The 14605-nt window shown below is 38.8% G+C and overlaps 2 protein-coding genes across 6 annotated transcripts; one reads left to right on the top strand and one right to left on the bottom strand.

Moving 5' to 3' along the window:
* Positions 1 to 1429: 1429 nt before the first annotated feature.
* On the bottom strand, positions 1430 to 3000 carry LOC105331447 (protein odr-4 homolog). Its single transcript, XM_011433637.4, has one exon. It carries the CDS (start codon positions 2983 to 2985, stop codon positions 1525 to 1527), a length of 1461 nt encoding a protein of 486 aa, XP_011431939.3. The 5' UTR covers positions 2986 to 3000; the 3' UTR covers positions 1430 to 1524.
* LOC105331448 (serine/arginine repetitive matrix protein 1) lies at positions 2900 to 13947 on the top strand. Of its 5 annotated transcripts, none has more exons than XM_066072037.1 (15): positions 2900 to 3024; positions 4067 to 4156; positions 4436 to 4558; positions 6119 to 6289; positions 6585 to 6682; positions 7066 to 7212; positions 7756 to 7947; positions 8196 to 8438; positions 8706 to 8775; positions 8967 to 9096; positions 9558 to 9642; positions 10013 to 10123; positions 10756 to 12178; positions 12342 to 12452; positions 13398 to 13947. In XM_066072037.1, the coding sequence occupies exons 1-15, from the start codon at positions 3001 to 3003 to the stop codon at positions 13569 to 13571; spliced, it is 3192 nt and encodes a 1063-aa protein (XP_065928109.1). In that variant the 5' UTR covers positions 2900 to 3000; the 3' UTR covers positions 13572 to 13947. The 5 variants fall into 5 exon arrangements, with proteins under 5 accessions (XP_065928109.1, XP_065928111.1, XP_065928110.1 ...); XM_066072039.1 differs by having other exon boundaries at positions 8220 to 8438; XM_066072038.1 differs by having other exon boundaries at positions 7069 to 7212.
* Positions 13948 to 14605: the final 658 nt, after the last annotated feature.

Here is a 14605-nt window from a genome sequence, read left to right on the forward strand (position 1 = left end):
AAATTATTGCAAACTAATGTCATCGCGTTGATATAGTTACATATTAATTTTTCTTTACTATGTAATATAAACTAAAGTATCAATATGATCAAGGAGAAATATCTAACAACCTATACATATAAAAACAAATACAACTTGGTATTCCTCTATTGAAAAGCTACTAAACATTCTTAATATTCAAAACATTATGACATATTCTAAAAAAGACTTTGTTACTTCTTTAAAACAATCTCAGACTAAAAAATATTTGATGGATTGGCAGTACTCAAATGAAACACTTAAAGATGGCAAACTTGTTACTTATTTATTTTTGAAAACTAACTTCAGACTGGAAAAGTATTTAACTATATTAAGACCTGAATACAGAAAGCCAATCTGTAGACTGCGGATATCAGCGCATAGACTTTTTATTGAATCGGGCAGATATAATAACACACCTAGAACAGAAAGAATATGCAAAAATTGTACACTTAATAAAATTGAAGATGAAGAACATTTTCTTATCCAATGCAGCAAATTTACAAAAGAAAGAGAGGAACTATTTGATTTAATTTCATCTAAAGCAAAACATTTTACTAGTTTAGAAGATAAACAAAAATTATTTTGGATTCTAAACTGTGAAGAATTAGATATATTAAACTCTGTTGGTAAATTTTTACAAAAGGCATTGCCTTAATTTGTATTTCCTATTCAAATATTGGTTTTTTATTTTTCAATCATATGATAAACTATTTCAAATTTGTATGTGCATTTGTATCTTGACATATTTATGTATGGTGTTTAACATAAATATATAGAAGACACTATATTGAATGTATGGAAACATACATAATTATACATATATATATACATATATACTATTTAATTGTTCATGTCTGTCATAGTTCTTTAAATCATCCAGCTCTTTCCCTCTTGTATATGTTTATTGAATGTTTTATGTTCATTGGATGTTGTATGTCAACAGTCTTCATGTTGCCCCTTGAGGGCCCTTAATTGGTTAATAAAGAAATTGAAATTGAAAATTGAAAAATATAAAAACAAATGTTTTACTGGCAACACCGGTGGACAAGTAATACACTGATCTATGGATATTGTTAACATACTACATTTGGCTGTGTATTCTATTTAGCGCTTTTAGTGGAATGTGGCTTTCGCTAAATTAAGTAAATCACTTAATACCATGCATATGTGTATAAGAATAGTAGAATTCAGGAATACGTTAATTCAAATCCACACCAATTTGTTTGAAAACTAATTTCCTCCAAATATCGTACACGCAAAATATAATACTAATTAATTCTCCAGGTTCTGTGAACAATGAGAGACTGCTTTTGGTAATGCTTTGAACAACACGATTTGACATGTATTCCTGTTTGAAGACGATTAAAGAAATCATAAATTCTTAATCACTTCGGTAACAACACAGTAAAACATTGGTACAACATTTAATTTTAAACCATTAAAACAACATTTAATTGAAGTATTGTCAAGAACACTGTAGTGTAATTTAACTTTTGAACAAAGTTAAGATGTTACGAAGTACAAAACCACAGATAATATTAACACAGCTGCTCCAAGAATTGCACCAATAGGAATTTCCCGGACCTGTCCAGATGGGGTAGATTCACTAGCTGATATCTGGGCCTGCACTCCTTGGGCATTGGACCAGTCCTCTTCTGTGGCCACTTTTTCACTAGTAAGGTCAAGGTCATTTTCTGTTACCAAGACATCGAGCAATTCTTTTATTCTCTGAATGACTTCTTCAATCTTTTCATCTTGAAAGACATAGTCACAGAACTCGATGGTCGACAAAGGCAGACAACCGAACACTCTGATAGGTGTGTCGTAGAGTTCCTTAATGCTTGTCTCCTCTTCAATGACGTCAATATCCTCGCTCAGTAATTCACAGCGACTGATCAAACTTCGAATAAAGTCAGCTTTTATGGCACGTGTTGCTTCATCTACAGTGGATCGTGAGTTGACAAATGCTCGACAACTGATGCAGCCTTTGATGATCATACGAGAACTGCAATCCTCAATCACAGGGGCTGTGGAAATGCTTGACTCTAACTGCGTCAGGAACTTCACATTCATTGGTTCTTTCATTACTGTGCCCTTTTCCTTTCCTTTCCCTTTTTTCCCCTCAGACTGCGAGGGAACCAGCAGCTCTTGACCCCCGCGCAGTTTGTTGTCAATCATGACTATTCCGTCCTGAATACGGTGACAGTATGGCAAGATGGCACCCTGAATTCGCTTGAAGAACATCTGATCTTGATTTTTCTGAGGAATATTGATGTGAATGTTGACACTGACGCGAGACTGAAGCTTAATCCATGTCTCTCCCGAGGACTGACTTTTCCATTCCGCGGGACGCATGTCGCTTTTTGGGTCGGCTACATCCACAGTACGACAGGTGAACTTTTTCGTCTCTGAACACACCTGAAGCAGAATTCGGTCTGTGACACTCTGCTCACTTTCTAAAGGAAATGTCTTTTTCTGCACTTTCTGAATCGCAAATAACACCTGCCTTAACTTTGATTGCGCCGGCTGGGTCATTTTTGGTGGTGCAACAACGAATACTCCAATCACGTCAATTCCACCTGGCAACATCCGCGTGACCTGCTTGGCGTGTTGAGCCACCCATTGTTCGTCCACGGTCGCCAGACTTTCGGGTTTGTTTCTTTTTCTCCTTTTCGATGGACTTGCCGATTCCTCATCTTCACTGCATTCGTCTTCGACCGGCTCCGGTGTACGAATTAATTTTACGGCATAATCTTTTTGTGATGTCAGCTGTCCTATTATTAATCCGATAGTCCATTTACCAGACTTAAGAATTTCGTATATATAGCTCTGTAAATGCTCATCTGCTAAAATCGTTCTCCCCATATTGAATTCGGAATCTTTTGCGTCGTCATCGAAAATGAAAGTGGACACGTGGTTTGCGACTACCGGTGAACTGCATTGTGGGTTGTAGATAGTGGCCATATTGCAGCGTGCAGGATGACAGACGCAGGATTCTTTAAGGTTGTTATTTTCTTGAGGTCACTGTTTTCAGAATTGTAGTCCATTTTTTTTTTGTAGAATAATTTACAAACATGTAGGAAAATGCATCTTGTGCATTGGCGCTTAACATTTACTCAATTTAGTGAATTTACATTGCGCTTGATGTGCAATTTTGGCCCAATTTTGTGGACGAAAAAAAACTGCGCACAAATGACTGGCTTTTATACACTTTGTCTAATCCATCAACGTGTGCAGCCATTGTATATGGGCCTTAAAGAATAATGATAGAGGTCGATGCAGGTGCTATGGGATCAATAATAATGGGTCTAGCCACCAAAGAGGTGTAAACAAACCCCAACAGTACTTGTGAGTTATTGTGTCTCTCAGGAGTTTGGGCACAATCTGACTAAAGCACAGACCTCTATAGGACAGCGTATAATAGAGGTTTCTGCTTTAGTCAGATTGGTTTGGGCATAGCCCATCATTTGGTGGTTTCACTCATACTGTATGATTAAACAACTGTTTGATGCTTCTATTTTATCTACGGAATGAAAGTTAAGTTAAGCTTCGTTTTTGAGGGAATTGTAATCTCTGCGCGCCAAGAATGTTCGAGACTAAAACTTTTGTACTATGTGTACTGGAGTGTCTTCAGAATATCAGACAAATGACGTTCAAAGTGATTCTAAAAATCTTGCCGTGACATCGACTGATTGTTGCCATTAAAATGTATTGAGACCCTCTTGGCTTAAGACAAGCTCTCACAAATTATAAACAAAAATTGATATAACACTGCGCTGGTGAGAAATGGTCTTGGGCCAGTACAGTTGCAACTATTCACATATATACCCTTACTGCTATGGTTTAGATCTAACAAAAGTGAAAATCAAAGTCTTAAATTTTCAACCCATTTTCATTTAAATCCTTAAGCCAGACAGTTTCTGTCTTGAACATGAAAAGTTTTAAAGTATTTTATGCTGAAAAGATATTTTAGTAAAACACTCTTTGGCCTGTATCTCTTTCAGTAATATAACCTATGACCCTATGACCCTTTTTTTTCTTCCAGGGCACAACGGCTGATCAGGACAACAGATTCAGTGACAAAAAGAAAAAGTTGATGAAGTCCATGAAATTCAATGATGGACTGGAGAAAAAGGTTTCTTATAAATTGTGTTTGTTTAACTGATCAAAAAAAAAAATTCTAAAAAAATTTATAAACTGTTAAAAAAAGACAGGAAAAAGATTTTTTTTTTTTATTCAGTGAAAGTAAAATTAAATTTTTCATAGGAATTGTTATCTTTGACATAAATCTGAAAATAGGTTATGAGATGCAAATTAAGGTTGCCTTAAATAGTAGTTTGTTCATCATAATTAATCCGTATGTGTTTAAGGTTTAAATGTGTATAAGATGCCCTTCCCTTTGTACTTTTACCAGGTTGACATGTCTAAAGTTAATGTGGACACAGTAAAGCCGTGGATCGCACAGCGCGTCACGGAGCTCTTGGGGATCGAGGACGACGTACTCGTCGAATTTGTCTACAACCAGCTGGAGCCACGGGTAGGAAGACAACATGTTTTCTCTTGATTATTAGAAACGGTTCTTATTGATATAGGTGTAAAATATGAATGCTTATTAAATGATCATGTGATACTTTGGTAGGTAGTAATGTTTTGAAATGATCATCACATGTAGAGAATGGTCCCAGTGTTTGTGATACTATTTCTGAAATTTTGTTGACACGTTACATTAGCAATGAAAATAATTCTTGGAAATGTTTTATATTTTTCAATGCATTATTGATAGGATGCGTTTCACAAACACTGTATATTTTAAAACTTTGGATGTATTTTTTATTGATTGGATGAAAATGTGTTGAATTTGATTGGATGAAAATGTATTGAATTTGATTGGATGACATGTTCCTTGATTTTGATTGGCTGACTTACACTTTTGATTATTCCTTCCACTGAAACAGCAGTGATTCTCTGTCCCTGCCTCAAAAAGCCGACATAATAATTCTAAACAGGAGGATCACCCATTTTATTTCTTTTCTGGAGGAGCGCCAGTCAAGTTTGTCTGTCAAAAGTTAAGTATTGCTCAATTCTCATCATGGGCAGATAACTCTGTGTAGTACACCATTCCAGTTAGAGTGGAGTAGAAACTTGTTGTCTCTAAAAAAAATTAAATTAAAAAGAAAAACAGGTGAAGTTAAACTGGGCCATTTCATTTTTTGGTTACAAAAAATAGTGTTAAATTCATCATAATTGACAAAAATTGGGGGAGGAAAAGTATAAATATTTTTAAATGTATAAGTTTTAATGGGTGGTATTTCGGCTTTGAAAAACTTTTAGAGTAATGGTTTAAAGGGGAAGAGTTAATATTTTGTAAGATTTTACATTATGACAACAGTTGGACAGAAAGTTTTCAGGAGAAGAAGAGGACACAGGTTAGATATAAAAAGAGTGGGACTTAAAAAACTAAATCATTAGATAAACTGTGATAAGACAAAAATAAAAGAAGCAACATTTACTACTGGCGCAGACTTCCCTGAATTTGAAGGCTTATGGATGAATTTTTATTCCAGCACATCAGTGTTAGAGGGACGCTTGCAGAGGGGCTCTACTGTGTATACATATAAACGTTTCAGAGACTTGGAGTATCAAGGGGAGGCAAATCAGGAATAGGAAGGACAAAATGAGGAATAATTTCAGACGTGGAGAAGTTTGCAATGGCGCTGTATAAGATATTGGGAATGGCCAGACATAACCTGTGAAAGTGTTCAATTGTCTGTGTGTCTGTCAACTGATGGTCAATTATACTACAGATGTCTAGCATCACCTCTGTGTGCCCTCACACTGAGTGCACAACATTGTTGTCCCATTATCTGTATTAATCCATTGAGTTAATCATTCGAAAGTCTTTAAATGTTTGATGGAAAATTGTTTTCTCTCATTAAGTTCATTTTTTCTTCATTTTGAATTGAATGATTACGCTAAATGAATATGCTGTGAATTGATCAATCTCTCACATTTACAGGTGAACCTCTGGTGAGTAGTTTTGTAGACGTCCATGTGTTTGTCTATGAAGTTCATGCGGCCTCTTCCCCTATCTTTACAGTTCCCTGACCCCAAAGAGATGCAGATCAACCTGACCGGCTTCCTGAACCCAAAGAACGCCCGAGTGTTCCTGGGGGAGCTGTGGGAGCACCTGTGTAGTGCCCAGGACAACATCGGGGGAATCCCCGCCAAGTTTGTGGAGCAGAAGAAGGAGGAGATCAAACGCAAAAAGGTGGGAGCCATATTGTGTCGCTGCATCAACTGTAGTGTGTATGGTGTAGCTTCATTGTGGAGTTATTGTTACTGAATGAGTACATTGTGACATAGATTATTATTGTTTCCTGGTTGCATCTTATCATGTTGTCAGCCCTATAGCAGAAGTTATTCTGAATCATGAGGCTTTTCATTGTTTTAATGATTATATAAATGATTTTTAATGTGTACTCCAAATCTTTGTGTATCTATAAAGTGGAGATAATTTACTGTATATGTATAACTGAATAAGTATGATGTGATGTGAATTGTAGGCTGAGCAGGAGAGAATCCAGGCCAATCTGAAGAAACACGAGGAGCAGATCCGGGAAACCCTCCGGGAACAGGAAGAGAAGGAAAAACGACAGAGGAGGTCAGTTACATTCAGTTATGCAATTACATTATGCAATTAAGTTGTGTGCAACCAACAAAAACAGAAAAGATATGTGAAAGTCCAATAAAAAAACAAAACAAAACAAAACCAGAAAAATTAGCAGGGAGGCTAATGACACACTCTTCACAGAGCAGCAGCATCTTGTTCAAATTTTCAACGACATAAATCTTGCTTTTGTGGCGCTTTTCCAAGCCTTTTTTTTCCTCCAATGACAGAGTTATCCAATAGTGGTTTAAAGTTTGGCTTTTCAATTTTAATAAAGTTCCAATCATTGGATATCATAATCAAGACAATGTTTGTTAATGCACTTGTAATTTGTTCAGTTTCAAGGAATCAAATATTAATCGTTGACCTTTACTTAGAAGGTCGAGGTCCAGGAGTAGGAGTCCAAAGAGGAGGCAGGAATCTTCACAGAGGAAATCCCCAAAAAAGGAGAAGAGCCCAAGCCCTGTCAAGAACTCGGAATCTCCCAAGAAACCGGACGAGTCGGCCCTGGAGGCAAAAACTGAGTAAGGACTTAGTTAAGTAGGTGTGGGTACTAAGTAAGGACTTAGTGCAGTAGTGTTTGGCTACTGCACCAACTAGTGGGAGGCAAAAATTGTGTAAGGACTTTGTGGAGTAGGGTACTGCACCAACTGGTTGGGTTTAGAAAAACTTTTGTCGTATATTTGGTTACATTATAACTCCCCACAAAAACATTAAGTAACTGTAAGCTCATTTCCAGACTTCTAAACTCAACTTTTGTCATTTCAATTAAGAATTAATGCATGTATGTCTGAGTTCATGTGTATTGACACGTTTTCCATTGTTTTAATTCTAGAAAAGCCAAAGACTTTTTAGACTTTTTGAAAGATAGTTTTCATAGTTTTCATAATTTTCATATTTTAGGATGATATTTTCGAAATGATGAAGAATATTTTATATTAATAGGGAGACTCTTGATATAAAGTAAATTTTAAATAAAAATTTTGATTGTGTATGGGCTTAGTCCTAGAGAACGTAGATTGATTGTATGCAGTGTGGAATGTAGCAGCATTGTTTTCCTGTTGTAGAGTAAATGAATCAGTCAAAGAGAATGGAACAGAAGAGAAGAAAGAAGAGAAGACAGATAAAGAGGAGGAGAAGAAGAAGTCGGCCAGTAGGTCAAGGTCAAGGAGTCGCTCCGCCGACAGGAAGAGGAGTCCCTCCTCCGGCCGACACAGGAGTCGCTCCGCCGAACGACGGAGAAGAAGATCACGCTCTAGGTTTGTCTCGAATCACGGCCTCTTGTGAAAAAGGATTCAAAAGAGTCTTGATCATATAGATGTTTTGGTCTTCTTCCAAAATATGGGACAATAATAATATGTATATTTTTGGAAATACTCCTTTTTTTTACAATCTGATATGCAAGAGATATGAAGCATTTGTTGTAACAAGCAGATATGTTGGAATCTGTTTTGTTGACAAAAAGGTATTGTGGAGTAGTTTTTGTGTGTACAGTCCTCCATTACAGAAATAATGGATTTCTTGGTAACAGGTCCAGACGGCGTACCCCTCCCAGACGACGATCCCGCAGTCGTTCTCGCGACAGAAGACGATCGCCGCGGCGATTTAGACGGCGCTCACAGTCTCCCAGAAGGAGGTCACCACCTCGACGACGAAGTGTGTCGCCACGACGACGCAGTCCTGGAAGGCCTAGAGCAGGGCGGTCAGCAGAACGAAGCCCCCGCAGGAGGGGAGCGAAATCTAGGTCAAAGTATGTGATAGCTTATGTTATAATTATGTAAAGGTTGGCCACAGATTGTCATTGGATTTTTACCATAGATATAAGATAACAGTGAATGAATGACCAGGAAAAAAACGCCTGGTTATAGTTAATAGAAGATAGAATATCTCTTTATATATAGATTCTGTCTGTAACTGTTAAACAATTGATGCCTCCATTTTTCCTGTATGAAATGACAATGAAGTTTTTAATTGTATTAAGTATGTATATATTAACTGTATGAAATGACCTTGACAGTTCAGGGTCGTCCAGCAGTTCAGACAGTTCAAGGTCAGCTTCACCCTCCAAACAGAAAGACGCAGCCAAGGTAAGAGAACACATATAAGTTGTGTCGGTTACTTTCACAGTAAACCTGTGGACAACTGTTTACACACACACAATTCTAATTCTAAGATGATATTTCATTGTTTTATATAAATAAATGATAATTTTACTCCTCTCGTGAATATCACATCCCCTGTCGAAATGCAATAAGTGTATATATTAAATGTGTTATAGGAGGGAGATAAGAGGAGTGGATCGGAGGATTCCCCAGACAAGGCGGGTGTACAGAAGAGGAGACAGTACAGGAAGCATGATGTCGACTCCAGTGGGTCATCCTCCTCCTCAGACAGCGAGGCTTCCCCAGGTATGGTTCTATAAATAGCAGGGGATTCCCATCCAGAATCAAGGAGGAATTTCATTTTTTTTTTTTTTTAGAGAATTTTTTTCGAGAAATTTGTGTCAAGTGAATTAATAGAATCAGCTGCAACTTCGAAATGTATAAATCTGCATGAAGTACCAATATGTGACAAATAGAACCTTAAAGTCAGTTGATAAGGAGTGTGTACTTCTGTAAAAGCTCTTATTGTTTGCTGTACAAGTATATCTTGCAGGATTTAAGTAGTGTAAGTCCCAATATTTTCTGTTTGTCTGTATAATGTAGGCATTAACATAATCTGTCTGTCTGTTGGTTAAATGTAGGCCTTAACATAATCTGTCTGTCTGTTGGTATATTGTAGGTGCTAATATTTTCTGTCTCTCTTTATTATGTTAAGCTCCTATCATTTCTGTGTGTGGAATTTTATTCTCTATTTTGTCTGTTTATAGAGAGGAGACGTCCAGAAAGAGGAGGGAGGGGTTCCCCATCACCACGGCGACGAGACCGGAGGTTCTCTCCGGAGGGACGCAGGAGGTAGGAGTTGTACTCACAAACAAATCAAATTGTTATTCCTCTTCTCAAATCTTTTTATTAAAAAAAATAATGTACATTATATTCTAAAATGTTGGCTTCAGAAAATAATTTTCTTTTATGGTCTTGCATCAACATGTATTTTTAAATGCTATGATGCAAGGACATTGTTGACATGAGAGATTTATATTGTACATGTAACTAAAGCACTCAGTTTCTTTACTAAGAATTAAAAAAATGAGTAATTCTTCATTTCAAATGGCAATTATATTAAGCAATGCCTTCAGCATTATTTAACCGAATGCGACAGAAACTCATTGATATTTTTACCCTTATTTGTACCAATCATTTAGTGGATTTTATTTGATTTCAGACGATCCCCTCCCCCCAGTCGCTTCAGTCCGGTGCGATACAGACGACCTTCACCTAGATGGTCACCAAGGCGACCACGACGAGGGTCCTCCCCGTACTTTGACCAGAGAAGGTAAACTTTTAAGATGAGTAACATCAAAATGGGGCAAACAATGCATAGGAAAAATTACAGTCTAGATAACCTTGGTGACTCTCTGTATTAAGCAACTGTCTTATGTGACCATATTTAGACCCACCCAGCAATTTTTTATATGTAAACCCAGCATTAAGCTACCCACTCCCTTACGTGAAAAGTGACCCTCAATTGTAGTCCCAAAGTGCTGTGTTGACTGCTTTAACTGACTTTTGGCAATTAAAAAAAATGGTGTCTTAAGCTGACGAATATAGAAGGGATTTGATAACTAATTGGAGTACTTATCACCTTTCATAATAACAGTTGTAATCATTTACAACATGGGAGTGAAGTTGAAAGTTTGCATTATGGTTTATTGAATAAGTCTACAAAATTAAAGAAATTTTTGTCAAAATTTCGTGTAAATTAATGTTTGAACTAGTTATACTCACTTCAATGTTGGCAAAGTTTTAAGAGTTTAAGCATTGTTCAATTATGTAATGTTTACTTGTTGAAGCTCTCTCAATTATAATTTTTTATCTAAGTGAGTTGACAAAAAAAAGATATTGTTTTGTTATTTTATGAACACCTGCTTCACAGAACAGGACTTTGATTGCTGCATAATTTTGTAGGAGCCCATTCAGAAGAGATGGGTTCTCCAGGGGCTACTCTCCCCCCAAGCGCTGGCGGTCCCCCCCTAGGAGACCACGGTCACCCCCAGGAGATTGGTCCCAGGAGAGGCGGCGTAGGATGGACACCCAGGATTCCCAGGGAATACGACGGAGGATGGACTCTGAGGGGTCCCCCACACGGAGGAGGGAATCCTTGGGGTCCCCACGCAGGGAATCTAGGTCACGACAGGAATCCCCACCCAGGCGAGAAATGTTACAGAGAGGGTCAGACGAAAGGCAACCAAGAGATCTGGACAGACCTGCAGAGGTCAGAAGGAGGTCCTCCCCCCCAATCCCTAAGAGGAAGGAGAGTGAGAGTTCATCCTCTGAGTCTGAGTCTGACTCGAGTGAGTCATCAAGCCCTGAACAGAGACGAGTGAAGGATGTGGCCCCAGACAAAGGGAAGCCAGAAAGAAGGAGGCCAGTGGAGTCACCAGAGCCGGTCAAAAAGCGTAAACCCTCTCCCACAGGCAAGAAGGGACAGGCCCCCAGAAAGAAGAGGGAGGAAGATACTGAAGACTCCGAGTCTGAGTCAGGCTCACCCTCACCACCCCCTAAAAAGAAACAGGTGCCCCAGTCCAGAGACAGAAAAGATAGTTCTTTAAGTAGAAACAAGGAGAGAGACATTGAGCAAAAGTCTAAAGGGAGACGACAACAGATGTCCCCCAAACCAAAGAGGCCCCCTCCCGAGGAGTCTGAGGAGAGTGACAGTGAGAGCTCAGACTCCAGTGTCCCCCAGAGAGAGCCCTCCCCACCACCCAGAAAAATGGAAAGGACATCTAGAAAGAGGTCATCTCCACCCAGAGGTCGTGGACAATCTCCAACAGGCAGGTCGGCCTCGCAGAGAGAAGTCCGGGAGGGATCGCCCAGTGGTCGGTTGGCACGACGATCCCCTTCTGAAGAAGACCGGTGGAAGCGATCTAGAAGGCCATCTCCTTCACCCATCAGGGACCGCAGGTCACCTTCCCCGCCAGCTAGATCTAGGTCACCAGGTGTCAGAGGCCGTAGGTCACCGCAGGTCAGACGCAGAGATTCAAGGTCGCCTCCTGTAGCGGACAGATCTTTCTCGCCGGTAAGCAAACGAAGTCGGGAGTTCAGTGAGTCAGACAACTACCCTCAGTCCAAGAGACCCAGGGATCGCAGTGCAGAGGTCAGGGGTCGTGGTAGAGAGGAGGCCAGTATGTATGACCGTAGAGTAATGGGGGGACGATGGGAGGAGGAGGAAGATCGAGTCGAGAAGAGGGGCACACCTTATATGGATGACGAAGAGGAGGGGTACCAGAGGGTTGTCATGATGAAACCTCGTGAAGACAGAGAGGAAAAAGAGGCTCCTCAAGGGAGGAAAGTAGAGAGAAAGGACAATGCATCGGGAAGCGAATCAGAGGTGAGAAAGACATATCAAGTAATTATCTATTGTAGAATTAATACAATATACTGTATACAGTAGCAGACTTACCATATGTATAGAATAAAGATTGATAAGAATTTGTACCTGTGTTATGAAATTGTCTTGATTAAGTCATAAAAAAAATGTGTGTTTGTTGCAGGAATCCCGGACATCAAAGAAAAAGAAGAAGAAGGAGAAAAAGAAGCACAAAAAGCACAAGAAACACAAGAAGCACAAGCACAAGAAAGGAAGCAAGGCTCAGGATGATGAGGTGAGTACAGCATAAACACAAGAAAGGAAGCAAGGCTCAGGATGATGAGGTGAGTACAGCATAAACACAAGAAAGGAAGCAAGGCTCAGGATGATGAAGTGAGTACAGCATAAACACAAGAAAGGAAGCAAGGCTCAGGATGATGAGGTGAGTACAGCATAAACACAAGAAAGGAAGCAAGGCTCAGGATGATGAGGTGAGTATAGCATAAATACAAGAAAGGAAGCAAGGCTCAGGATGATGAGGTGAGTACAGCATAAACACAAGAAAGGAAGCAAGGCTCAGGATGATGAGGTGAGAACAGCACAAGAAAGGAAGCAAGGCTCAGGATGATGAGGTGAGTACAGCATAAACACAAGAAAGGAAGCAAGGCTCAGGATGATGAGGTGAGTACAGCACAAGAAAGGAAGCAAGGCTCAGGATGATGAGGTGAGTACAGCATAAACACAAGAAAGGAAGCAAGGCTCGGGATGATGAGGTGAGTACAGCATAAACACAATAAAGGAAGCAAGGCTCGGGATGATGAGGTGAGTACAGTATAAACACAATAAAGGAAGCAAGGCTCAGGATGATGAGGTGAGTTCAGCAGGCAGACTGACAGGGAATCCCTCATACAATGGGGAATCCTTCACTTTATGGGGGAATCCCTCAAGGCTCAGGACCATGAGGTGAGTACAGCAGGCAGACTTATATTATCCAAGGGACAGTGGATGTCAAACAGATAATGATAAGACCATTCTGTAAACAATGTTACTCCATGTAATAGCACTTGTGAAAGAATTTGCCTTGTTTTACATATGTCGTAGAAAAATTAGATGTAGGAAAATTACGTTTAAAATAAGCCTTGATTTTAATTCAACTCTTAAAAATGAAGGCACTTCAGGAAAAAATGAATACATTCATAAATGATTCTCGAAGAAAGGTTTCTGATTTCTTTTACCTCAGGACTCTGATAGCCATGAGGATCTGGAAGCCTTGGAGAAACGGCTGAGAGAGAGGGCTCTTCAGTCAATTCAATCCAAAGAGGAGATAGAGAGAGAACGTCAGCTCCGAGAGAAGGCGCTCCAGTCAATGAAGCACCGCGGCGACACGGAGAGCAGTGAATCGGACTCAGACTAATGGGGAATCCCTCATACAATGGGGGAATCCCTCATACAATGGGAGAATCCCTGTGACATCAGAAAGGGGAAACCCTTGTCCTGATGTCCCATAGGGGATAGGCCCGCTCAGCGAGGAAATCCCCAGCATACAAATATTTAGAATTTTTATCTCTGGTCGGAAGCAATCATAAATCATGCAAGAGTTGACGCGCTTCTAACCAGTGGCTTGTTTTTGCATCTAATTGGTGTCGCTTACAGCTTCACCCTATTGTTGACTGTAAATATTATGTGAATTTATATTACATTGTTGTGTGAAAGTTGAAAGAGGACTAGAAATTGTGTAAAAAAAAAATTAACATGTCTGACATATAAAATAAAGATCTTTAAAAGGTAAACATTTTTGTTGTGCTACGCTAGGAAGGCAGTAAGAGAAAAAAATGTTAAGGTAGTTCATTTATAACTTATAAATTAAAAACGCACTAAAACCATTCTAAGATTTCCTTGCAATCTATCCGACACGAACTATTATAGTTATGGATTGAGTACCTTAATGAACTTAAGTTTAATGAGCCTGCGATGATTAGTTTTACAGAACCTCTATTCGCTTTATAGGGCAAAACACCGTTCCAGAATTAATTTTTGAAATAGAACAGTTTTAGGAAAGGTAATTTCCAGTTACTTTATTAAACGTATAAAGATATGACTACATTGAAAAGAAGCTTCCGTGTATATTATGTTAAGCTTAAGGTTCAGTCAATCAAAATTATAAACAAATCATTATCTCCCATGATAAGGAAAAGATGAATGTAGGGAACAGTTATTGTTTGTGCAGAAGAAAAAATACCCTTTCATCAAGGGATTTAATGTATAATGAAGGAATATTTCACAATTTTGAATCATTTTAAACTAGTTAGCATGTACTGTAAAATAACAATGAAAGTGAAATGAACTGATAACATGCAAGAAGCCGGTCATCTTGTTTGAAGAATTATCTTCCCTTGATGAAAAAGGGAAAATACCAATTTGTTCAAATTATTTGCGGTAAATCTTTTA

This window comes from Magallana gigas, chromosome 9, assembly GCF_963853765.1.
Source record: "Magallana gigas chromosome 9, xbMagGiga1.1, whole genome shotgun sequence".
In the NCBI taxonomy this organism is placed as follows: domain Eukaryota; kingdom Metazoa; phylum Mollusca; class Bivalvia; order Ostreida; family Ostreidae; genus Magallana; species Magallana gigas.